Source organism: Pan paniscus, chromosome 10 (assembly GCF_029289425.2).
Source record: "Pan paniscus chromosome 10, NHGRI_mPanPan1-v2.0_pri, whole genome shotgun sequence".
NCBI classification, from domain to species: domain Eukaryota; kingdom Metazoa; phylum Chordata; class Mammalia; order Primates; family Hominidae; genus Pan; species Pan paniscus.
In genome coordinates, this window is record NC_073259.2 from 80,390,459 (window position 1) to 80,418,273 (window position 27,815).

Here is a 27,815-nt window from a genome sequence, read left to right on the forward strand (position 1 = left end):
AACATACATGTGCATGTGTCTTTATAGCAGCATGATTTATAGTCCTTTGGGTATATACCCAGTAATGGGATGGCTGGGTCAAATGGTATTTCTAGTTCTAGATCCCTGAGGAATCGCCACACTGACTTCCACAATGGTTGAACTAGTTTACAGTCCCACCAACAGTATAAAAGTGTTCCTATTTCTCCACATCCTCTCCAGCACCTGTTGTTTCCTGACTTTTTAATGATTGCCATTCTAACTGGTGTGAGATGGTATCTCATTGTGGTTTTGATTTGCATTTCTCTGATGGCCAGTGATGGTGAGCATTTTTTCATGTGTTTTTTGGCTGCATAAATGTCTTCTTTTGAGAAGTGTCTGTTCATGTCCTTTGCCCACTCTTTGATGGGGTTGTTGGTTTTTTTCTTGTAAATTTGTTTGAGTTCATTGTAGATTCTGGATACTAGCCCTTTGTCAGATGAGTAGGTTGCGAAAATTTTCTCCCATTTTGTAGGTTGCCTGTTCACTCTGATGGTAGTTTCTTTTGCTGTGCAGAAGCTCTTTAGTTTAATTAGATCCCATTTGTCAATTTTGGCTTTTGTTGCCATTGCTTTTGGTGTTTTAGACATGAAGTCCTTGCCCATGCCTATGTCCTGAATGGTAATGCCTAGGTTTTCTTCTAGGGTTTTTATGGTTTTAGGTCTAACGTTTAAGTCTTTAATCCATCTTGAATTAATTTTTGTGTAAGGTGTAAGGAAGGGATCCAGTTTCAGCTTTCTACATATGGCTAGCCAGTTTTCCCAGCACCATTTATTAAATAGGGAATCCTTTCCCCATTGCTTGTTTTTGTCAGGTTTGTCAAAGATCGGATAGTTGTAGATATGCGGCGTTATTTCTGAGGGCTCTGTTCTGTTCCATTGGTCTATATCTCTGTTTTGGTACCAGTACCATGCTGTTTTGGTTACTGTAGCCTTGTAGTATAGTTTGAAGTCAGGTAGCATGATGCCTCCAGCTTTGTTCTTTTGGCTTAGGATTGACTTGGCGATGCGGGCTCTTTTTTGGTTCCATATGAACTTGAAAGTAGTTTTTTCCAATTCTGTGAAGAAAGTCATTGGTAGCTTGATGGGGATGGCATTGAATCTATAAATTACCTTGGGCAGTATGGATGGATTCACAGCCGAATTCTACCAGAGGTATGAGGAGGAACTGGTACCATTCCTTCTGAAACTATTCCAATCAATAGAAAAAGAGGGAATCCTCCCTAACTCATTTTATGAGGCCAGCGTCATCCTGATACCAAAGCTGGGCAGAGACACAACCAAAAAAGAGAATTTTAGACCAATATCCTTGATGAACATTGATGCAAAAATCCTCAATAAAATACTAGCAAACTGAATCCAGCAGCACATCAAAAAGCTTATCTACCATGATCAAGTGGGCTTCATCCCTGGGATGCAAGGCTGGTTCAATATATGAAAATCAATAAATGTAATCCAGCATATAAACAGAACCAAAGACAAAAACCACATGATTATCTCAATAGATGCAGAAAAGGCCTTTGACGAAATTCAGCAACCCTTCATGCTAAAAACTCTCAACAAATTAGGTATTGATGGGACGTATCTCAAAATAATAAGAGCTATCTATGACAAACCCACAGCCAATATCATACTGAATGGGCAAAAACTGGACGCATTCCCTTTGAAAACTGGCACAAGACAGGGATGCCCTCTCTCACCACTCCTATTCAACATAGTGTTGGAAGTTCTGGCCAGGGCAATTAGGCAGGAGAAGGAAATAAAGGGTATTCAATTAGGAAAAGAGGAAGTCAAATTGTCCCTGTTTGCAGACGACATGATTGTATATCTAGAAAACCCCATCATCTCAGCCCAAAATCTCCTTGAGCTGATAAGCAACTTCAGCAAAGTCTCAGGATACAAAATCAATGTACAAAAATCACAAGCATTCTTATACACCAATAACACACAAACAGAGAGCCAAATCATGAGTGAATTCCCATTCACAATTGCTTCAAAGAGAATAAAATACCTAGGAATCCAACTTACAAGGGACGTGAAGGACCTCTTCAAGGAGAACTACAAACCACTGCTCAATGAAATAAAAGAGGATACAAACAAATGGAAGAACATTCCATGCTCATGGGTAGGAAGAATCAATATCATGAAAATGGCCATACTATTTTATAATTTATTTAATGAAAGAGTTGAATGGAGAGGTATGAGAACTGATACAATGAAGATTTTAAGGACATGGATAAGTGGCTGTTCCTGGAATTCATTCCTGTCAGAAACCTATATCCGTGTTACTCACATCCTCACTTTATATTTTTCCTCGAGTAATACCTTCTGAGTGATGCTTTCCTTGGCATTGGACATTTCTTAATCCCCTTTGAAAACTTATTATTTAACATCCTATAAATTGTATTTATCTGGCTATTACCTGTCTTTCCTATGAGAATGTAAGCTTTCCATAGTAGGGATTTCTACTTGTTTGGTTCACTCTATGTCCTCAGCACCTAGGATAAGTCCTGGCACAGAGTAACCTCTCAATAAATATTTGTAAAATGAATGAACAAACAAATGAGTCCTGAGGTTCTTACCCTTGGGGACAGAGGGATGCCAGCATTTTTAAAATATACAAGAGAGATAATCAGTGAAGGCAGAATGCTGTGCTTGAACTGGATGGTGCTGGTTTAGAAAGAAAGATGGCATTTGTCAAAGTGAGGTCAGCAGGCAGCTGGGAATCAAGGAATCAAAGGACTGATGGGCCAAACTAAATTGATACTGAATTCAACTCAGCATTCTGCCCCTCTATTTACAAATAGCTGTACCTGGCTGTCAGTCTTGCTGAAGAAGTTTGATCAGGCGTAAAATAGATAGCTTAATAAGGACATTCTCTAAGTTTATTCTCTTGTTTAAGAACAAACAAATCAACAACCAAAAAGTGCAGTTCAGTTTACTACAAAAGAGGTAGTCTATTTCACAGAGGGATTAAATGCTACTGTTTTATCTCTGGGCTGTGACAGGATTAACCAACTTTTTCTGATTCCCAAATGTTGGATCTGACTTATCTGTTACTGCTTATTTTGCAGGAGAAAGATTAGTTGTTAGAGTTAAAAATAATAACAGCCATGTTGAATGTATCTTCATTGAAGACTCTGATGTTGACATAGATTTAAGGAAACATGATACATATTTTTCCTGTGTGTTAGGCTTCTGCTAAATATTTCTTTCAAGCTTTGAGGTTTGCTTGTTGTGGGGCTAAATGAACAAAAGCTTTTTCAGGTGACTCTTGTCCAGTGGTTCTTCAACTTTGGAATATATATGATTCAACTGTAAGTGTGTTAAGTGCAGGGCCCTGCCTGGGAGAGATGATTCAGAACTTGTGGTGTGGTTAGGCCCAGGAATCTGAATTTCAAACAATAACCTTTGGTGATTCTGATGCAAACATTGTGGGACACTTGGAGAAAAATAACTGTAGGTGAGTTTAACTTTTTAAAATTATTTCATTTTCTTCTGTGTACCACTTACATGCATTAATGTATTGGAAGCTTGGTAATAATATAGGTGAGTGATACAGGTGCACCAAAGTTAGCAGTTTCACAGCTGTGAAGAATTATACCTACAATAAAGAGAGAAACACAAAAAGGAACACACACTGTGCTCCCACAGGAAGTTGAAAATCTAATCCGAAGCAGTGAATTAACTGGCAAGAAGATAAGAAGGTATAATATATTAGCTTCCCATTGCAGCCGTAAGAAATTTTTGCAAATTCAGTGGCTTCACACAACACAAACTTACTGTCTTACTCTTCTGGAGGTTAGAAGTCCAAAATGAGTTTTACAGTGCTAAACCAAGGACTGTGGAGGGCTGGTCCCTGTGGAGGCTCTGCAGGATGATCTGGTTCCCTGCCTCTCCAGCTTCTAATACTGCATCCATTGCCTTCCCTGGCTTGTGGCTCCTTTCTCCATCTTTGCATCTTCACATTTTTTCACATTTCTGTCTGCTCCTGTCATCCTATTGCCTTCTCCTCTTCGGTGGTCCAACGAACTCTTTCTGCCTCCCTCTTATAATGACATTTGTGATTACACTTAGGATCTACTTTGATAATCCAGGATAATCTCCAGTAATCTAGTAATCTCTTAATTTAATCACACCTGCAAAGTTCTTTTTGCTGTAGAAGGCAACATTAAGATGTAGCTATCTTTGGGGGCCATCACTCAGCCTACCACATATATATTTAGAAAAATGTGACAATATCAGTGTGAATATAGCAAAGTCCTGCCTGTTCCTGGAAGTCCCTGTAAGTAACTTAAACTTGTAAATTCCACAGCTTAGTAAATAAATGTGAAGTGATTTACAAGAAGAGACTATCCAGTATGCCACAGTGCTAATTTCCTTGCCTGAAGCAAAATGCAGTTGGAAGATGTAATCAATCTATTATAGCAGCGTTTTAGTACTAGAGTGGACAAGGACCTTCAAAGTTTATTGCCATTTTATGGGAGTCAGAAACATATTGTCAGTCCCTATTGGGTGCAAGGCATCGTATTAGACACAGTAAGGAGTGAAAAGACCGAGCCAATGGTTAAGAAACTTAAAGTCCTGTAGAAAGATAAGCCAAACACACTTTAAGTATAAGAGCCTATAAACCTACAAAATAAGGGCCATGGGGCCCAAAAACCCCCATAGTATGTAGCAGACCTGTTTCAGAATTTTTAGTGAGTGTTTTTCTCATGAATTTTTAGTAAAATTCTATAAAGAGGGAAGGGGGAAAGTACAAGCAGGGACAGGCCATTAGAGCAACTTTATCAATGATAATACTTAGATTTGCCTTATAACAGTATTTGCTATGGTGTGAAATTTAGTGTAAGGCTGACTTTTGACCTCAGTAAAGAAGTCTAAGTAATCGTTCTCAAAATATCCATTATATGTGTCTGTGGTGCAGATTCTTTGTGAGATTCACCAAGAGGCTTTGAGATGTCTTTCTGCAATGTGTTTTTGTTAGACTGATAGGTTTTGAGGTAGTTGTGGTTTTCATATCATCATGTGCCTCCTTCTTAGCACTGAGATTTTACTGCCCATCCATCACCAATTGTAAATTCTCCTCCTTCTCAGAATGAGTTCTTCGACTATGGTGATGGAGAGTGCCTGTTACTGGCTGTTCTTGCCGTAAAAACCACAGCACAAATTCTTCACCTGTAATATTATGCTTTTCTACTCACTGGCCTTCTTGTCTCAATGCATCTTAAGTTCTGTTGCCTAAATAATCTCCCTTTATCGTTTTCAATCATGTCACTCTGCCTCAAACTCGGCAGTGGCTCTCAACTCCTCAAAGCCTCATGTCCAGTCTTCATATGAGACGTCAAGGCTCTTTGGGCTCTGCTATTTGCCAGTCCCGGGCCAGTGCCTTCCCTTTCCTCCTTCCAGCCTCTTCTTTATGTTCATTGGCTCTTGAATGTGAATCTGGGCATTAGTTCCCTGTTTCTTCTAGACTTTCATGTGTATTTATTTCCCTTTTGCTTAGAAAAAAAAATGTTATCTTCTGAATTTTAAATAAGACTAATACTCCTGAGCTTTTAGTTTCTTGTTTACAACATCCTTTCCTCTTTGTATCACCCTGCTGCTTTTTCCCTGGCTTGTTCTGTTTTCCTGATTTGTAGGAAGAATCCCCAAATCAAATTATATTCACATAGGTGAATTAATTCAGCTTTACTGGCTGCAATTCAGTGCATTGTGGTTTTGGAATTATTAAAGAGGGGGACTAGTTTTTCAGTTATAGGCAAAAGGAAAAGTAAATGTATTGTTACAGTGGTATTTTAAAGCTGTGAAATAATTACTGTGTCTTCCAAAGTTTCTGATGTACTCTTGCAGCATAAAATTTTCTCAGAGAATAACTCTGGCAAGTCAGAAGGTTTATTTAACTTAAAGTACCACATTACAAATGTCAAATTAGAGAAAATGTTATTTAAGTCTTTAACAGGTGCACTACTGTTGTAAATGTTTTTTTCTTTTTCTTGGCTGTGTGGTATAACTATACACTGTTTCACGTGATTATATAACAACTACCACAATTCATTTTTAAACAACAAATCATTAATACAGTCTAGAAGAAAGGCTTTAGACAGAGAGATTTAGTTTCATTCCCTTGAAATCGAATCAACGACTAGAAAATCTCTTCAAATTCTTAACGAACAAAATCAGAATTTATTGCTAATTCCAAGTAGTTTATGATGATAAACTTAAAAAGTCTGTAAGGTACATTAAGTTATTAGAAGAAAGTCTCTAAATTTATTTAGTAGAAGATTTCATAATGATTCTGACAACTGAATGTCTTCTTTTTTGCATTATATTGCAATTATATATGTATTTTTACCTTTCTTTCAATAATTTTAGTACAGTGAAAGAACTTTGTATGTAATAATTTGAATAATTGCTCATCTTTACTCTCATGGGACTCTGACCTTGTTCCGCTGAGTCACCATCTCTTTAGATAGAACTTTTCTGAAGAGCCAATGTAAATTAGATCAAATTTGTTATTCTAAATTATAGGACCATGTTATTGTGTCTCCCCCAGTGGACTACAAGCTTCTTGAAAGAAGGGAGCTTTTGTCTTTTGCTTACTTTTGGACACTCAGCATGTGAATAGTGACCTGACCCTTAACAGACCCTTATTAACTATTAACTGAATAAATAAATGTCCCACTGATGAAATCCTTAAACAGTCTTTGATGTTCTTTTTCTAAATTGCACAGCTATGAGATATAATTAATTCAAATCTATCTGAAGTTCTCTTCCATTTTGACACTTTCCTAAAGAATATTCTACCCTAATAGTGTTGAGTATCTGGCACCAGTGCTGTGTTTCCTACCCTTGTGTACACAGCTGGCATTTCACGGATTACAGCACTTTTTTCTGCCAAGTCCAGATATGGTCTCAGGATTCTTCCCAGCATGTCCTGTAAGCAGCCACCCACAGTGTCAGGATAGCTGAAACTTTATTGCCATCTTTGACTTGTGGGAAAGTGAGATGACCAAAGGGGTTGAAGATATCTGCCTTTAGTATGTTTTTCCTTTCAATGATAAAAATACTTAAAATTCTATAAAGAGATGAAATAAACATATTTATAGCGAGTCCATGAAATTACAGAGTAAAGGCTACTAGGTCGCATAGAAACACCAACAGGAGCTCCCATTTTATTCTAAGGGATCAAAAATTTGTAGTCCTCCACCTTAGCTCATTACTATGATGTATTACCACCAGGGTGGTGCCATAAGCATATTTTTCCACAGTCAGCGTCTGTTTTGTGTTGGTTACTACAGTGATTTCTGTTCAATCAGTAACAAGTTCATGGCCAGTCAGGAAAGCAAAGAAGAATACACAGGAGTAAAGGATGGAGAAAGGTAGCTGAGCAGTTGATTTGTGTTGTCAAGGGAGATAAAAAATGTAAAGGAGTAAAACTGTGTCAGGACAAAAAAAAAACCTTTTCATTATTTTCTCTTCAAAATATATGTAGACTAGATGAGAAGAATTTTGGCATGTTTGTATGACACACCAACCTCTCAGACATAATATAATAAATAGATAATGATAAACTATAGCCCCCGGAAGGAACTTTGAGCTGAGACCCAGAGAAGTTAATGACTCACAACTAGACAGTAGTTACAGAAAGTCGACCCTCCAGTCCCTGCATGCCATTTCCTAGTGTAATGTCCTTTCCACCGGACTAAATGTTTATAGAGTTTGGTTCATATTGGTTGTTGGAAGAAGCTCTGCAGAGGAAGAGATAAAGCCTAGTAAGCAATTTACAGTTTCAGAGCTGGGCTCTTATCATGGAATGTCAGAAAACACTGCAAATAAGCAGGTGTAATAAAATTATATTTTATTGCTTTTGAGTAATAACTATGTTTATGAAGATTTACTCTCTATGTTATGATTAAGTAGGACCTAGTTACTCTAAAAGAAGAAAACAACTGTGATTTTTTTTCACAGCGTAAAGTGAATTATTGTACAAAATTCACTTGATTAACCATACAGGAATTACTCGGTTTGCAAAATACTTTGTACTTTTCTCCCACTTGTTCAACTGGGTCTCATGTGTTCCAGCAGGTCACTGGAGTGAGATACTGGGAGTATAGATAAGGTGAATGATTGTTTTTAAGTAAAAATGTGACTACAATTGGCTTTACCTGGTAACTAAAGGACATGTTCAACAGAGGGTTAGGACTGATTGAATAAATCCATCTATTTCTCTGCATCCCTACTGCCATCTCTCCAGTCCAAACCACTGTTATCTTTCATCTGGACTTCTACAATAGTCTAACTCATGTCCTTTCATTTGTTTCTGTTTCCTCCTAATCCATCATCTTCACTGCAGCCGATGTAGTCTGCTAAAACCTAATTCTGATCATGTCATTCTGTGGCTTAAAATCTTTAAGTGACTTGCTTGTGCCGATGGTATTAAATTCATATTTTGCAATTCGGTATACAGACACTTGTGTAATATATTTTGTAGCTTCTCTTTACTTCTTCAGTGTCACCTTTCACTATATATCTCCTCACTTTTCTAATTAGTCTTTCTGCCTGCAGTTTTAACAGGCAGCTTTCTATATCTTAGTTCACCTAGTATAGGTTGTGATTTTTCTGAAATGTGAAACTAATTTTATCATGTTCTGGCTTAATATCCTCCTATGAATTCCCACACTTTAAAAAAATGTATTGTTAATATTATTTTTTTTTTTGAGATGGAGTCTTGCTCTGTCACCAAGGCTGGAATGCGATGGCGTGATCTTGGCTCACTGCAACCTCTGCCTGCACCGTTCAAGCAATTCTTCTGCCTCAGCCTCTCAGGTAGCTGGGATTACAGGCATGTACCACCATGCTCAGCTAATTTTTATATTTTTGGTAGAGATGGGGTTTCACCATGTTGGCCATGCTGGTCTCAAAATCCTGACCTCAGGTGAGATCCACCTGCCTTGGCCTCCCAAATTGCTGGGATTACAGGCGTGAGCCACTGCGCCTGGCCAATTCCCACACATTTTAAAATAACATCCTAGTATTCAGTAATCCCTTTACGGTCACTTATTATTTGGTCAGAACTGTTGTCATAGTACATATTGTTACCTTAGTCTGGGATATCATCCTCCTCTTGGTAGCTTCCTGTGTCCAGCTTATCTTTCAAGATTCAGCTGAAACTTCCCCTCTTCTGAGATGGGTCCTTATTACATACTTCATACTTCCTTAGGACCTATACATACCTATGAAACTCATTCATTTGCTCATTAATTCATCAAAGTTGTATCTAGTAGGCATTTGAGAGGCAAACTGAACAAAATATTTCGACTCACAAAACTGGCTTTAATTTATTTATTTATTTTTGTTATTATTATTGTACTTTAAGTTTTAGGGTACATGTGCACAATGTGCAGGTTTGTTACATATGTATACATGTGCCATGCTGGTGTGCTGCACCCATTAACTCGTCATTTAGCATTAGGTATATCTCCTAATGCTATCCCTCCCCCTCCCCCCACCCCACAACAGTCCCCAGAGTGTGATGTTCCCCTTCCTGTGTCCATGTGTTCTCATTGTTCAATTCCCATCTATGAGTGAGAACATGTGGTGTTTGGTTTTCTGTCCTTGGGATAGTTTACTGAGAATGATTTCCAATTTCATCCATGTCCCTACAAAGGACATGAACTCATCCTTTTTTATGGCTGCATAGTATTCCATGGTATATCTGTGCCACATTTTCTTAATCCAGTCTATCATTGTTGGACATTTGTGTTGGCTCCAAGTCTTTGCTATTGTGAATAGTGCCACAATAAACATACGTGTGCATGTGTCTTTATAGCAGCATGATTTATAGTCCTTTGGGTATATTCCCAATAATGGGATGGCTGGGTCAAATGGTATTTCTAGTTCTAGATCCCTGAGGAATCGCCACACTGACTTCCACAATGGTTGAACTAGTTTACAGTCCCACCAACAGTATAAAAGTGTTCCTATTTCTCCACATCCTCTCCAGCACCTGTTGTTTCCTGACTTTTTAATGATTGCCATTCTAACTGGTGTGAGATGGTATCTCATTGTGGTTTTGATTTGCATTTCTCTGATGGCCAGTGATGCTGAGCATTTTTTCATGTGTCTTTTGGCTGCATAAATGTCTTCTTTTGAGAAGTGTCTGTTCCTATCCTTTGCCCACTTTTTGATGGGGTTGTTTTTTTTTTCTTGTAAATTTGTTTGAGTTCATTGTAGATTCTAGATATTAGCCCTTTGTCAGATGAGTAGGTTGCGAAAATTTTCTCCCATTTTGTAGGTTGCCTGTTCACTCTGATGGTAGTTTCTTTTGCTGTGCAGAAGCTCTTTAGTTTAATTAGATCCCATTTGTCAATTTTGGCTTTTGTTGCCATTGCTTTTGGTGTTTTAGACATGAAGTCCTTGCCCATGCCTATGTCCTGAATGGTAATGCCTAGGTTTTCTTCTAGGGTTTTTATGGTTTTAGGTCTAACGTTTAAGTCTTTAATCCATCTTGAATTAATTTTTGTATAAGGTGTAAGGAAGGGATCCAGTTTCAGCTTTCTACATATGGCTAGCCAGTTTTCCCAGCACCATTTATTAAATAGGGAATCCTTTCCCCATTGCTTGTTTTTGTCAGGTTTGTCAAAGATCGGATAGTTGTAGATATGCGGCGTTATTTCTGAGGGCTCTGTTCTGTTCCATTGGTCTATATCTCTGTTTTGGTACCAGTGCCATGCTGTTTTGGTTACTGTAGCCTTGTAGTATAGTTTGAAGTCAGGTAGCATGATGCCTCCAGCTTTGTTCTTTTGGCTTAGGATTGACTTGGCGATGCGGGCTCTTTTTTGGTTCCATATGAACTTGAAAGTAGTTTTTTCCAATTCTGTGAAGAAAGTCATTGGTAGCTTGATGGGGATGGCATTGAATCTATAAATTACCTTGGGCAGTATGGCCATTTTCACGATATTGATTCTTCCTACCCATGAGCATGGAATGTTCTTCCATGTGTTTGTATCCTCTTTTATTTCATTGAGCAGTGGTTTGTAGTTCTCCTTGAAGAGGTCCTTCACATCCCGTGTAAGTTGGATTCCTAGGTATTTTATTCTCTTTGAAGCAATTGTGAATGGGAGTTCACTCATGATTTGGCTCTCTGTTTGTCTGTTATTGGTATATAAGAATGCTTGTGATTTTTGTACATTGATTTTGTATCCTGAGACTTTGCTGAAGTTGCTTATCAGCTTAAGGAGATTTTGGGCAGAGACAGTGGGGTTTTCTAGATATACAATTATGTCATCTGCAAACAGGGACAATTTGACTTCCTCTTTTCCTAATTGAATACCCTTTATTTCCTTCTCCTGCCTAATTGCCCTGGCCAGAACTTCCAACACTATGTTGAATAGGAGTGGTGAGAGAGGGCATCCCTGTCTTGAAAAACTGGCTCTTTCACGTGACTTGAGCTAATAGATAAAAATCTTTGCCCTTATGCAATGTGCATTCTGAAAAAATGGTAGCAAGACGCAAAATGAATAAATAAAACATATATTTTGCTAAATGGTGATAAGTGTTTCTGGAAACAATAAAGCAAGAAAAGGAGATAGATGGTCCTGGGGTCAGAGGGAAGTATTTTCAGAAATTGTGGGATTTGGACAAGTATCTAAAGAAGATGGAGGAACTAGCCATGGGGCTCTCTAGGGGAAAACTCAAAATCCTTGATTGAGAATCTCTCTGGTATGTTTGAGGAGTGAAAAGGAAGCTAGTGTTATGAGTGGATTGAAGTTAGTGTGGAGCAAAGGGCTAGGATATGAATCCAGAGAGCTAAAAGGGATTAGATTAGTATAGGACATTTGGGGCCCTTGTAAAAACCTTGGCTTCTACTGTGAGGGGAGAAGCCACTGAAGGAGGAAAAGCAGAAGAGTGCGTGATTTGAAGCTCATTTTAACAAGAAGGTTTTGATTACTGTATACATAACAGCTTGAAGGAGCAAGGGACGAGGCATCAATAGGAAAATAAAGCAGTCATTCAGGCAAGAAATGGAGAAGGCTTGGACCAGGGTGGTAGTAGTGGGGTTGTGAGAAGTGGTTGGATTCTGGATGTATTGTTAAAGGTAGAGCCAGTAGGATATGCTGACTAACTGAACATGGAGTGTGAGAGAAAGAGGGGAAACAAGGATGATGAACATACAGGGGTTGCGTATGGACAGCTGGACAGAAGGAAAGAATTACCATTAACTGAGGTGGGAAAGATTTTAGAAGGAGAAGGGTGTGTGTGTGTGTGTGTGTGATATCAGGAGTTTGGTTTTAGACCTGTTAAGTTTGAGATGCTTGTTAGATCTGCAAGTAGAAATGTCAAGTGGACAGTTGAATTCATGAGTCTGGAAGTCTGGAATAACTGGATAAACTTTTGGCATCTACATGACATTTATGGCCATGAGACTAGATGTTATCACCCAGGCACTGAGCGTAGCAGAAAAGTAAAGAGATCAATGTATTGAAACCTGGGAACCCTCCAACATTAATCAATGATTGGGATGAGTAGAAGGAGGAATCGGGCAGGAGACTGAGGAGTGGCAGTGAGATAGATAGAAAAGTAAGAGAAGCGAATAAAATGCTTTAAGGACAGGAAGTGATCGATCAACTGTGCAAATGCTGCTGACAGCTGAAGCATGTTGAAGACTGAGAACTGACTGTTGGATTTGGTATCTTGAGGCCATTAGTGATCTTTATGTGAACAGTTCTACTAGAGTAGTGGGAATGAAAGCCTTGTTGAAATGAGCTCAAGGGAGACTAAAAAACGGGAGTATAAATAGGTGAATGCCCTACTTGCACCGATAGTCTCAGGTTGTAAGTATTCTCAGATGTGTTTTGGTTTGGCTGTTAACTGACACGTTCACCTTGGCTATACAGGAAACTCTTTCAAGGAGCATTATCTGGAAACCATAGCTGGAGGAACTGTAATCAAGAAAGCATAGATTGGTGATGTGGGAGATAAAGGGAGGAATTTGGGGAACTGTGCCTTTGAAAAGGCAAGAGGAGATTAAATGTGAAGAGCTTAGCCTTGGATAGGAGCTTAGTCAGTTCATCCTTTGTAATGGCAGGGAAGGGAGGGTACATTGTTCTATTTCTCACATTGTATTTTTGTTGTTAATTTATTTGTTTGCTTTTCCACATAGTATGAACCTCTTAAGAGCAGTAAGTATGAATGTCTTGTTCATTTTGTGATAGGAATTTTATTGTTCTATTTCTATTCCCTAGTACAATGCCTAGCACACAGCAGGTAAACAATAAAAGTTTGAATGAGCAAATGAAGAAGCTGTGCTGAACATGTATATGTTTTATCTTCTTGCTTAAATTGGATCATTTCCATTAAATCTTGACAAGCAGATTAATTTAATTGTGTTTCTTTTGTCTGGGTGTACAGATAGCTTGACTAACTGGTAAGATCGATTGATAGGAATGGCTGTGTTTCCACCAAAAACAGGGAAGCGTCCTAAGAGTAAAACCAGTGACATTTGCTGTATCATTTTAGAGTAGTTCTGGTTATGGTTTTAACATGAATCTACTAGATACTTTATGTAGAATCTTTTGAAAGCTATTCATTCTTCCTCAGTATCCATTTTACATTTATATTTTACCATTCATATGGCAGGTATCATTATCTGTGGTAACAATGCAACTTAATAAATGAGAAGGTCTTTGAGAATGGTGATTGTATCTTCATTGCTTTTTATCTCAATAATGCATGTCTTCTTCACTGCTAAATTAAAAATGCTTAGTCCAGGCCCTGATACAAGATGGGTGCTAATAAATATTTGTTGAATGAATGAATGCACAAATTAATGAAGACTGTCTTTTGTGGATGTTGTTGGTGCACAGACAGACTAGATCCCTTTTCCTGTTTGGTATGCACGTCTTCTAGCTTCCACTGCTTTGCTCCTAACAGCTCATGCAGGACATCTTCTCCAAAGGACTATCTCTGGGCAGTGAGACCTACATCACCAAGATGCTCAAGAACCAGAAGTGCCTGGGGTTTTATGTCTTCCCCTTGGTAACCAGTAGCCAATGACAAGGTGCAAGAGTATGGAAGTCTAGTTCTCTTGCCTCAAGGCAGTGTGAACTCACCAGCGTAATTCACACTTCAGAGCTCCTGTGGATCAGGCTGAGTCCAGGACTTCACCTGAAATTGCACCCTTGCTTAGTTTATTATCCTCCATTTTCCTGCTTCCCCCATTCTCCTGTAAGTTTCTCCTTAGAGCACTTCTTTATTAAATCACTTGTACATTCATCCTTTTTTAAAGGTCTCCTTCCTATGAACTTTACTTCAGATATTGCATGTTTATTCACAGTTATTGTCAGGGGTAGGGGATCCTAACCACTACCTTCTTAAGAGTGTCAAGTTCTGCTGTTGCAGGTAGTCTCTCCTGATAGTTTTTGGTTTTCTAATACTGCCAGCCCAAAATGTTGGTGACTGTAGACTAAATTTTATATTTTATTTAATTGTTGGTAGGAAAGTAGCTTTACAATTTCAGTCAATAATTGTTATAGAATTTAGTAAATAACTTACTGCATTGCAGGTCTTTCAAACATACAGTCAGAATGTGTTTTCCTTGACTTTATATTCTTTTTAATTACACACATTTCTGTTCTCTCTCCTTAGGCAGAGATAATAAAGAGTTAATCATATAATCAATTTTTATTATAAATCATAATAGATGATGTATAACATGTACAGCTTTGTTTTTAATTGAATGTAAATATTCAATGAGTACAAATTTCTTTTTTTATTGAATGTAAGTGTTCACTTCTGTATACTGAGTAAACCATTTTTTTTTTTAGATATTTGAAAAGAACACAAATTCCCTTATCTGTAAAATGGGATTGGAAGTAATGTGTTTTAGAACTGAAAGCGCTTTAGCAGCCAGCTGGTGGCCAATACCTTCATTTTATAAATGAGAGTGTTTGAGACCCAAAGAAATTAAGTAATTTGTTCAATATCACCCACCTTGGTTAGTGGCAGAGTAGGACTAAAATCCAACTCCCAAGCCACTGTGCTCTCTATTGCTCCACAAAATACATATTTCTTTTTCATAGAATTGATATGAGGATTAGGGACCACATCTGTGAAAAATAGATTTAGCCTTTGGAAAGAAAGATGCTAGATAGCTTTATGAAAGCTTTATGAAAACGAATCTCATTTTAACCTTTTCCATACAATTGTTAGTTTTGTTCAGTTTTATGTTACTTGCTTTAGGCTTTTTTTTTTTTTTTTGGCCAAGGACTAGATAATATACAATGCTTGCTTTAAAAAAATCAATATTAAGTATCTGGATTGTGTTAGAAATATGAATTACTCTGCTGAGTTTGAAGCCAGGAGCAGTTGCAGACAGCCTTCCAGAATGGTGATTGCTTGTTTACATGAAAAGTTTTCTATCCCTACTTTGCATATTGGGAATAAAGACAGTTGATTCCAAAGAAAAAAAGGAAGCATAAATTATAGATATATATTCTCAGTCTGGTAATACTTCGGAAGCTTGATACAACCTGTCTTTAACAAACCATGAATTTTTTCTCCTGCCAAGCCACCATATCCTGCCTACTTTCAGCATAGTCAGGGTCCCATTATACTAATCCACTGTACCTTCCTATCTCTAGCAAGCACATGTAAGTGATAATGTTGAATATTTATTTTGATGCAAGGTGTATAAATCTTCTCAATGTCATCTTGTAAAGCGAGGAAATTGTGACTTGCTCTACTTGGTTACTTCAATTACTTCAATTGTTTAAGTTTGGTCCTTTCAGCCCCACTGTGCTTTGATATAGTGTATGAACAAGAATCCTGTTTAAATTTTGTAGTATTCTAAGTGATTTGTGTAGATTCATATTTGCAGGGAAGATAAAACTCAAGTGCTAAAAGGCTAAAGTAACTTTTATATATATTTTTAATTAGGTACGATTATATGCAAGACCTGATGCTATCAGAAGAGGATCCGGGGACTATGCTCTCCATATAACAAAGAGATTAATAGAATTTTATGAAGACTACTTTAAAGTGCCCTATTCCTTGCCAAAACTAGGTAAGAATTTTCTTGGTTATTTTATTGGAAGGGCTCCTTGAAATTGGAATTTCTTCTTCATGTGTTTATTTGAGCCATCCAGAAGCATGAAAATTCTGAGATTTATATTTTTAGAGAAGATAAGCACAAAAAAATAATTTCTTTTGAAGAGGTAAAATAAGATTTAGTGTTTCTGGAATCTTGCCAATAAGCACTCATAGGAATTAAGAAAGGCATTATGTTAGTTTAGGATTCCAAAAGACAAGCCAAATAGCTATAATTTGTTGAATATGTACTATGGAGGGGTGCTTGCCAACATCATATTTAATCAGTAAAACTACCATGAGGGTAGGTACAACTAGAACATTTTCCATATAAGGGAGTTGAGATCCAGGGAGTTTTCCATTCATCTGGACAGCCAGTAAGTGAAGGGGTTGGGATTTCAAACTAGGTCTTGATGACTCACCAAACAACTCAATATTTTACATGGAGAAGACATTCATTGATTTGTTTCTCCTTCCAAATTTTCACATGTCAGACCTCGATGTATGTTATCCCTTAGATTATTTTTGTTCAGTCATAAATCTAGTACACTATTATAGTAAATACAATACAAATAAGAGAGAAGAGAAACTTGGTAATAATGGAGATTGTATTCTCTGTGAGTGTTCTTATATTTCTTCCTTTTACAAAGAGAATGCACTTGGTAATTGTCGGTCAAATGCATAAATGAATTAATTGGTTATCTGAATTTCAATGAGGCTGCTGCTTTTGCCAGGGAGTCAACAAGATTTTCCAGGAAGTTAAAAGAGTACCTACATGCATTAGAAATGTGGAAGTTATTTTTCCTTCCCAGAAAACCTGTTTTGAAATATTACATCACAACAGTCCTTTGCTCCCCTCTCATCCCTCCTCTTCCCTTATCTTTCCCAAGAGCATTTTTGATCAGATTCCACATTAAAGGTATTTCTCATTGGCAAGAATAAAGTGCTTACTTGATCAAAAGTTTTTGTGTTTGAACCACAGGGTCTTCTCCCTGGAGAACCAGGCCGCTTTCATTAAAGTACCTGCCTGCTGTGTAGCTTTATTGGTCTTACAATGAGTAGTTAGTTCAGAAAGTTGACAGAATAGTTGATATTGTTATCAATGGGTGTGACGTAAAATTTTTATGAGTGATATTACAAAATTCTGAAATCTTTTTGAAATATGTACTTTTAGAATTCATAGGCAAAATTTTATTTTAAACCAGATCAATGTTTTGTTTTGTTCTGTTTTCCTTCTCTTTTCTCCCTGTATTTCAACTTCCCTGTTAGAATCTGTTATACTTAAATCTCCCTGGTGGTCACCCAAGGCAGAAAGGAATACTTGACCTCATTTGCATGGAAGGTGGCACTGTTATCTACTCCAGGTATAACTGGCTGGGAACTTCCCAGCTTGACCCTAATGTAAAATTCACAAGTGCTTATATTGCAAGTACAGCAAGAGAAATAAAATGTGGATCTTTATTTGTCCCCTTCAGACCAGTAATTAGCAGAGGAACTCAATGTATAACTTCAGGGGGTTCCATGTAACTGTCAGCTTGCAGCAGGAAGCATTTCTGTTCCTCTGTTTCACTCACTGTTGAACCATGCAGCCTTTCATCTGTAGAAAAGAGCTTTGTTCACCATTGCCGCTACTTGCTAAGCTACCTTATGGTGTATATAATTGAATTACTTGACTTATCCCAGCATACTTCTTTTTATATATCTAGGGGAGTTACCATAGCCCATGGTGCTTTGTAAAATTTCTCTTAAAGTTCTACTTATTTTATATATCTACAGATATTTAGATCTATATGTTAATGGATTTGTAAATATGCTTTGTAAATACCCCTTACATAAAAACCCCTAAGCACATACGCATTTTGACAAATCCCTACTTTCCATTATACATTATGAATCGTATTTTAAATAAATTCTATAGAAACCAGCTTAGTATTTGTTGGTGATGCATATGGATGTATCCTAGATATCAGCTGAGGCTGCCTTGACCCTTCATATCTAAGATGGTTTTCCAGACATATTCTACCCTTTCTACATGCCCTAATTTGATCTATAAGCATTTATTGAGTGTCTACCGTGGACATTTTTCTATGAGAAGCAGATATACCAGTGAATGAAAAAGGCAAAAATCTCCTCTCTTCTGGGGCTTACATTCTTTTAGGTGAAGACAGACATTAAAGCAATTAGTAACATTTGTAGCATATCAGATTGGAGATACATGCCATTAAAAATAAAGCTAGAACAGATGGATAGGAAGTGTGGGGGACAGATGGGGCATGGGATAGGGGCTGAGTTTTTAAAATGGGCAATCATGGAAGGCTTCATTAGGAAGATGGCTTTTAAGTGAAGGACTAAACTCAGCAGATATCATGGGGCAAAAACTACAGGCAGAGGGAACAAAGTGCCTAGACATTGAGGCGAAAGTTTTCCTGGTGTTTTTGAGGAACAACAAAGAGGCAAGTGTGACAGGAGCAGAGTGAGTAAAGGGGTGAGAAGTAGATGACACGGTCAAGGAGGAACGGGTGGGTGACAGATCATGGACCGCCAGCAGGCTGCAGCTTCCTTCCTTCCTTCCTTCCTTCCTTCCTTCCTTCCTTCCTTCCTTCCTTCCTTCCTTCCTTCTTCCCTCCCTCTCTCCCTCCCTCCTTCTCTCTCTCTTTCTCTCTTTCTCTCTTTCTTTCTTTCTTTCTTTCTTTCTTTCTTTCTTTCTTTCTTTCTTTCTTTCTTTCTTTCTTTCTCTCTCCCTCCCTCCCTCCTTCTCTCTCTCTCTTTCTCTCTCTCTCTTTCTTTCTTTCTCCCTCCCTTCCTCCTTCTCTCTCTCTCTCTTTCTTTCTTTCTTTCTTTCCTTCCTTCCTTCCTTCCTTCCTTCCTTCTTTCTTTCTTCCTTCCTTTCTTGTTTTGTGAGATGGAAATCTATGGGTCCATTTTAAGCAGAGGCATTGTAGAATCTGATTAATGTTGTAAAGGGTCATTCTGTGGCTAAACTGAGAATACACTGTAGGGCAATGATTCCTAATTGGGGGACAACTTTGTCCCTCAGGTGCATTTGGTAATATCTGGAGACATTTTTGTTTGTTACAACTTGGGAGGTGAGTACAGTGTGTGCTACTAGCAGTTAGTTGGTAGAGGCCCAGCTGATACTGCTAACCATCCTACAATGCACAGAATAGCTCTTCACAACAAAGAGTTATTTAGCCCAAACTATCAATACAACCAAGGTTGAAAGAACCTGATGTAAGAGGACATGACAGAGGTGTGACAACCAGATAAGAGGCTATGGCAAAATTCAGACAAAATATGATGGATGCTTGGATGAGGATGTTAACAGTTAGAGGTCAGAAGTGGTACCATTCTGGATATATGTTGAAAGTAGATACGAAAGTTTTTAATAGTGAACGAAATATGTGATTGTAAGAGAAAGAGAGGCATCTAGGGCAATTCCAAGACTTTTGGCCTGAGAACCAGGGGGGTGGAATTGCCATTTAGTGAGACAGAAGGATTGTGGAAGGTGATAATTTTTGACACTGACATGTCTATTTAACATTTAGGTGGCACTTTTATGCCTGTGAGAAATCCAGGTAGACAGTTGAATTTATAAATACGGAATTTGGGTGAGTAATCTGACTAGAGAGGTACATTTGCCAGCATATTATGATGTGTAAAGTTGTGAGGCTGAATGGCACTATCACAGCAGTGAAGGCAGATAGAAACAAAACAGGAGCAAGGGGGGCTGGTCCCATGCTCAGAGGTTAAAGACTCCTAGGAGTCAGAAACGACTACTGAGCGGGAGCATGTGGTTGATATTAAGGGAACCAGGTGTTTGTGGTGTCTGAGACATCAAGTGGGGAAAGCATTTCAAAAAGTAAGTAATATTTATGGTAAATCAAGTTAGATGAGGTCTCAGAATTAACCATTAATTGATGCTAGCAATATGAAGGTCACCGGTGACCTTGACAAAAGCAGTTCTAGAATACAGACTTGACAGGTGTGCTTAAAAGCAAATGGGCATGGGGTTGGGGAGGGGGGACAGTGACTAGAAGCAGTGAGTGAAGATCACATGTTGGCATTTCTAAAAATGTTCAGTGGGGAGGATTCTGGGAATGGAGGGAGAGGGAGACAGGCCTGTAGTATAACAATACTAACAATACCCATCTCTGGAGAAGAGCTGTTTCTGCTGAAGTGATGGCATTCTTACCTCACAAATTATCCCTGTCCCAAATCATGTCCAGGGAGGTGTGGAATTTGCCTCTTTCATTGGTTTGCATTAGAAAACCAAAAATTGAAATAAATAAATAAACAGGAAGACTCTCTACCAGTTGGCCTGACCTGACTTTACTGAAGCTTTGGAAGGAATGTTTGTATGTGTGAATTTCAGGGTGTTACATTGCAAAACAGACAAACAAGAAAGTACCAAAAAAATCTTAAAACTTAGTACTGGATCCTTCTTCTCTTAAAGGTCATTTTGCTGTTCTGTCATAAACTCTACAATACCTTCTTTCTTCCTGAATTCTTTTTTATTTCTGATGTGGAATTAGTTTAAATTTCTCCCCTGCAGCCTCATCTCATGCTAGTTCATCTCTAAGGATTTGAGTTTCCACCTCAAGTAGTTTATCGGGATAGTTCCCTAAGAGGAATTCTGATTCTTGCTGTTAGGGCAATAATTTATTCTCTTTGTTACATAAAGACACTCCTGTATCATTGGTAAGCCAACATAAGTAACCAGTGCACGCTGTGTGAAAATTTGTTTTTAAATCTCTAAATGAGGTAATTAAAACTAAGGTTTGCAGAGATTTTCTATTTCTTGGTATTAAATTGTAGTAAGAGGTGTAGCACCTACTTAATACAATACACCAATCCTTTCTATATCTATGCGCCCTATTTTCATAAGAACTGTCAGAGGCATGGAGTGTTACTTTAAAAGAAAGTTGTAGACATATAAAGAATTGTTATCTTTTTTTATATCCCAAAAGCATATCGATAACAATGGCAACTATTTGTGTTTACTACATGTGAGCCACTTTTAAGGGCTTTGACCATTCCAACCCATTTAATTTTTTTTTTTTTTTTGAGACGGAGTCTGGCTTTGTCACCCAGGCTAGAGTGCAGTGGCGTGATCTCGGCTGACTGCAACCTCCGCCTTCCGGGTTCAGCTGATTCTCCTGCCTCAGCCTACCCAGTAGCTGGGACTATAGGCATGTGCCACCACACCCAGCAAAATTTGTGTTTTTAGTACAGACAGGGTTTCACTATGTTGGTCAGACTGGTGTCAAACTCCTCACCTCAGGTGATCCACCTGCCTTGGCCTCCCAAAGCGCTGGGATTACAGACATGAGCCACCGTGCCCGGCCCCCCATTGGATCTTTATTGCAGCTTTTTCTGGTAATTTCTGTTTTTTTTTTTTTTTCTTTTTCATTTTCCAGATGAGGAAATTTAGGCACTCAGTGACTAAGTAATATGTTTTGACCACACAGCAGAAAACATAGATTTGGAATTCAAACCCAGGCTGTCTGGCTCCAAAATCTTGGGATTCGGCTGAAATGGATTCCAGAAATTTAAATAATTCAGAGATCAAAATATAGCTTGCCTTATAAACTCGATGATTTGATTGTCAGAGGAATGATATAACAGCTATTTTTGTTAATTTTTTACTGATTTTACTGATGGTCTTTGTAGAAAATTTGAAAACTTAAAAAAGTGCACATGTTATAACTCATAATTTTATTAACCTGAAGACATGTGAGTATTGCAAATGTGTTTTAATTTAGGTGCACTATAGTTAATTAGGCATCAGATAAAATGACTCAGGCTTATATTGTAATATTTTGTTATTCACCCTATTTAGACTTCAATTAATGACAGTGTTCAGTTTCCTTTTACTACTACTCTGTAATTTGTAAATCAATGTTTCAAAAAGGAGTTTGATTGCTTTTTTTCAAGACACCATGCTTTTATGAAGAATTCATTACCTATCTGGAACAGTGCTATGATTGTAGAGGGAGCCCAGGTGTTTTGTAACTAGAATTTCTGCCCTCAAGGAGATTGTGGTTTTGTTGAGGAGAGAATGCAATATTTACAGAAATGAATGAATTAGAGACTCGCACAATATAGAATATAATCAAGCACCAACATTTTGTAGAGTAAATATTTAGCACTATGTTGAAAGAGTGGGATCATTGTACAATGCTGCAGGAATAAAATGCACATAAAGAGAAGTCTTATTTTTACTTCATGCCAGACCAAAAAATACATGAATTTAATTGGAGAAGAAAGGAGAGAAGAGGCCATTTTGAGAATTGTATAGTAGGAAAGTCCATGAATACCCTAGGATCTATGTATCATGCTGATGGAGTCAACATTTTTCTATAATAGAATAGTTAAATTATGGGATAAATTGCCCTATTGAAGTTCACAAATAAGAGCCCAGCTTAAATGATTCATTTTTGCTTAAGATACAATAAATATATTTTTTTTATTGTGGTGATGATAATTGTGATGATGATGATAATTTACTACTTGCAAATACTAAAGCTTTTCATCACATATTTGTATTATTAAATTTCTATAGAATATTTATAATGATTCTGGACATTTTATCCTCTGTGGTTATGTGTTTTTGTCTTTAGTGAATATATTTGCTGTTTTTAATTTGAGGTGACACTTATGTAATACTGTCTTGATCTTAATCAAACAGCTCATAGTTTGAACCTTTTCTTATGTTTTTTAAAGTATGACTTTTCTTGCCTTGCCTTTGATTAGGTAAATATTGAGTTACTATGTATGTGTTTTGTTACTGGCCTAAAGTAATACAGCCTGTTAAAATACAATCTCTGGGGGTTCTTTATATATAGTTTGGTAGTTTGGTCTAATTTTATATAATGTGAATTCACTCTCAAAATGTTTCCTTCAACAAGAGCTCTTCAAATTATTTGATCTTATACTCAGCTATTGTATGGTTTCTTGGTGGAAACTAACCTAAGGATCTCTCTGTGGGTTAGCATTATTAGTGCTTTTCTGGAGACTTAGCTAAGGTGGTAGTTTGCCTTCTAAGTTAGCAAGTACCATAGAGAAATAAGTTTCTTCGAGGCGCTAACCTTTTCCGCCGTCTTTAAAATCAAATAAATGTTTTCTTCCTATTTTATGTAGGTAATTTAATTCTGAAAAACCCTTCGTAAGTTTATTTTCTCATAAACCAAAATATCAGTTATCATTTTCTTCAATTGGAAATATTTTTATATGTTTCTAACCCCCCACTCTGACAACCACTTGTGCTAAAACAACACCAAATTGTATTAAAATGGACACAGTTATTTCAATATTTAATAGTTATTTTAACACAATTTAACAAGGCCTTTTATTCCTTCATTAATTACTCTATAATATGGCCATTTAACTGTTCTTGTTAAGCTATTTTGTAGCTATTACATGCTGTATACATTCAAGATTATAATAAAAAACAAAAAATATATAGGATATTTAATGTTTATGATGTTCAACCACTAATGCAAAAAAGAGAAATAAGCACAATAGTAAGGATGAAAGAAATCAATGAAAACAATGCATTTGAGTGAGAATAATGCATGAGATTATTACTTCTCTAAACTAATGCAATACAAACCAACGTACAAGTGAATTAATGGAACCAGCGTTTATTGAGTAGTAACTACGTACATTGTGCTCAGCAATGATAGTAAGTGGCCTCTTCTCCTAGAAGCTTAAAATCTAGTTGAAGAAAAGGTTTTTTATTATTTTGCTAGCTTGACAATATTGTTACATTTTTAATTTGTTTACTGCCCTCCTTCGCCTTTCTCTAGTTTTAAGTTTCAGACCTTCACAACTTTGGGTTTACTCCTAAGCATATATTCACTAATTCTAACAGGATTGTAACCTAATCAGGGTGTATTTTAAAGAGGCCTCCAAGGCTTTGTTTTACATAATCCAACAGTGTTTTGGCCATTACAGCTTTGCAATTAAGTTAGGAAATAACCATTTTAAATGTTTTCATATTTAGTCATTGCATTAGCCTTGTTCCTTATACTCCGCTGTTTCCCCTATTACTATGGGTCAACTGGCATTGCTCTAGTAATAGATACTTCCTCCTTTTGTGCACCTCATCCCATCCTTTCTCAACTGCTCAAGGACATTGCTTCAGGAATTTTTCCTTTTTTCCTGAATCTTCAATTTTTTCTCTTTATTGAATTTTTCCCTATCAGCATTAAAAATATGGTGCTATTTCTCTCAACCTCCCACATGCACATTCACTCCAGCTACTGACCCATTTTTTCTCCTTCCTTTTACAGTTAGACTGCTTGAAAGGATTGTCCATCTGCACTGACTTGAATTTCTCTCTTGTCTTTTGAATGCATTTTACATCAGACTTCCCCTCAACACTATACTAAAACTTCTCAAATTCAATAATGCCTCCACACTGCTAAATCCAATGCTCCATTCTCAGCCTTTATCTTGAGCTATCAGCGGCATCTGACACAATTGTTCTCTCCACCTCCTTGAAACACAGTTTTTCATTTGTCTTTCAGGGCAACACTTTTTTTCTGTTTTGTTTTTCCTACCCATTGGCCACTCTTTCTAAGTCTTCTTTCCCTGCTCTTTTGCCTTTCTAGCTGCTTAAACCATGAATGCCCCAGAACTCAGGTTGGAATCTCTTCTCTTTGCTATTTACATTGGTAGTGGCCTCCCTTGGTTACCTCATTCAGTCTTATGGCTTTAAACACCATATGCTGATACTTATGATTCCTAAATTTTCATCTCCAGCCTGGTTCTTTCTCCTTAACTCCAGGCTTTTATGTTTTACTGATATCTGTGCTTGGATGCTTAATGAGTATATTAAATTGGCATGTTTAAATTTGAGCCCCAGATCTTAAACCACCATCATTTGGATATAAAATCTTGGCCTTAGATACTTTTTCTGTAATATGACACATCTGACCTATCAGCAAATCCTTTTGGCTCCACATTCTAAATGTATCCAGAATCTGATCACTTTTCACTATTTCCATTGCTAGTACTCTCATTCCAACCACCGTACTCTTTTGCTTTCCATTGCTAGTATTCGCATTCCAACCACCATACTCTTTTGCTTTCCATTGCTAGTATTCGCATTCCAACCACCATACTCTTTTGCTTGGGGTCAAGAGTTCAACCTAAATAAAATTTGAAGTTAAAGAGTTAATTTACAGAGTTTTTGTGAGGGATGTTGAATTTACCTGGTGATTCTGCTGTTCAAACATTTAAATGGCTTCCCATTACTCATAAAGTCTAAGATTCTGATATGGTTTGACTGTGTTCCCACCCAAATCTCATCTTGAATTGTGGCTCCCGTAATTTCCACATGTTGTGCAAGGGACCCAGTGGGAGATAATTGAATCATGGGGGTGGTTTCCCTCAGACTGTTCTCCTGATAGTGAATAAGTCTCACGAGATTTGATGGTTTTATAAGGGGAACACCCTTTCGCTTGGTTCTCATTCTCTCTTGCCTGCAGCCATGTAAGATGTGCCTTTTGCCTTCTGCCGTGATTGTGAGGCCTCCCCAGCCATGTGGAACTGTGAGTTCATTAAACCTCTTTTTCTTTATAAATTACTCAGTCTCAGGTATGTCTTTATCAGCAGTGTGAAAACAGACTAATACAGTAAATTATTCTTTCTTTGGCTTGCAAGACCCTGCATGCTTGCCCCTACACTTTACCCCCCACCCCCGGACCCTCTAATCTCATTTATTTCCCTCCTACTCCTCTCTGTTTCAGCTGCACTGCATTCCTCGCTGTTTCTCCAACAGGCCAAACCCATTCCAACCCAAGGCCTTTGTTCTTGTTCTTCCCTCAGCCTAAAACATTTTTCATTCAAATAGATGCATGGCTGAAATATCACCCTGCTTCACTGAGGTCTTCTCTGATCCCTCTGTTATATTTCAGTCTTGCAGATCATTTCCCAAATCTCTTCCCTGATTTACTTTTCTCCATGGTATTTTTTAATTATCTTACCTAACTTGTGTTTTGTTTATGTATTATTTATTTTCTTTATTATTTGTTTCCCACATCTCCCTTATTTCTTTACCCAAATGTAAGTTCTATGAAAACAAGTGTTTTTGCCTGTTGGTTCACTGCTCTATTCCCTCTACTGAGATGTGTGCCTGGCCCAAAGTGGCACTCAATAAATTCTTGTTAAATGAATAATACCTAACTTCTTCCTGTTGTAATATTTTCACAACACAGGAGAGAAAGAGAAGGCAAAGCTTCAGCTGCTGTGTAAATAAAATAAATATGATTTCAAAGAAATAATGGTGCTGTACCTTATAAACTACCAAGAAAACTCTTTTCTGTAAATAAAAATGGAAGAGATGAAGGATGACTTAACTATAGTTGCAGCTATTTTCTCATTAAGGATCCCCGTAAAGGAAATTGTTGGTGAAAAATGGGTGAGTTAGTACCTGGAAGAAATAATGAGCTTTTGGATTATTATCATAGCAATCCTATGGTGAGGCTATTAAAGAAGTTATGTTTTGTACCTGGGATGTTTTTGCAATTGGAAAATGAAATAAGTATCTAGTTGCCTATCAGCTCTTCTCCTCCTTGTTGTTTTTTTAAAAGAGAACATTTACTGTAGATTTGACAAACATCTATTGAATATCCTTACGTACTAGACACAGTTCTACTAGGTAATAGAAAATCATCAGTTAACAAAAATCAGCAATCCCTGTCCTCATTGGACTTTTAATACGGGAGAGAGGCAGAAAAAATATTTATGTAGTTATATTTAGAAAGTGATAACTGCTATAAAGAAAATAGAGCAGAGAAGAAAGTGTCAGAAATGTTGCTGGGTGGAGAGGGATTGCAGTTTTAAACAGGTGGGTGATCAGATAATGCATTGCTGAAGTGGTGACAGTTGAGTCAAAATCTGAAAGAGTACAGAAACCCTAAGGAGGAGGAGATCTGACTTGTGGAGTAATACCAAGGAGATCAGTGTCCCTGGATCAAAGTGAGTGAGAGTGAAATGAGGGTGAAATGAAATCTTTGAAGTAACTGTGCCAGATGGTGAAGGATCTGTTGTCTGGCCATTGAAAGATTTGCTCTTTCACTTTGAGCAGAGGTATTGTCCTAGTCACCCTGGGCTGCCGTAACAAAATACCATAGACCGGGTGACTAAACAACAGAAGTATATTTTCTCATGGTTCTGGAGGCTAGACTAGAGCGCTGGTGGGGTCAGGCTCTGGTGAGGGCTCTTTTCCTGGCTTGCAGATGGCAGCCTCCTTGCAGTGTTCTCGCATGACAAAGAATGAGCAAGTTCTCAGGTGTATCTTGTTATAAAGCCCTAATCCCATCATGGGGGCCCCACCCTCATGACCTTATCTAAACCTAATTACCTCCCAAGGTCCCATCTCCAAATACTATCTTATTAGGTGTTAGGTCTTCAGCATGTGCATTTTGAGGGGATACAATTCAGTACATAGCAGGCAAGGTCTGGTGTGACTTACATTTTTAAAGAATCACATTGGCTGCCTCATGTAGAACAGACTATGGGGGGATGGGAGCAAAGATCAAAGCAGAGAGGAGCTACTGCATTAATCTAAGAAATAATGGTATATGGGACCAGAGTGGTAGTAGTGGAGGTGGTAAGAAGGGGGCAGATTCTGGATATATTTTAAAAGGAGAATCAACAGGATTTGCTGTGTTATAATAAGATTCAAATGAAGGCTTGATG

General features: G+C 37.6%; 1 protein-coding gene across 1 annotated transcript in view; it reads left to right on the forward strand.

Moving 5' to 3' along the window:
* The window catches only part of TRHDE (thyrotropin releasing hormone degrading enzyme), a 396,236-nt gene that overhangs the window by 89,745 nt on the left and 278,676 nt on the right, over positions 1-27,815 (forward strand). The window contains exon 3 of the mRNA XM_003832902.6: positions 15,957-16,083. Within this exon, the coding sequence (XP_003832950.4) occupies positions 15,957-16,083 (127 nt within the window). The remainder of the gene's footprint in view (positions 1-15,956; positions 16,084-27,815) is intronic.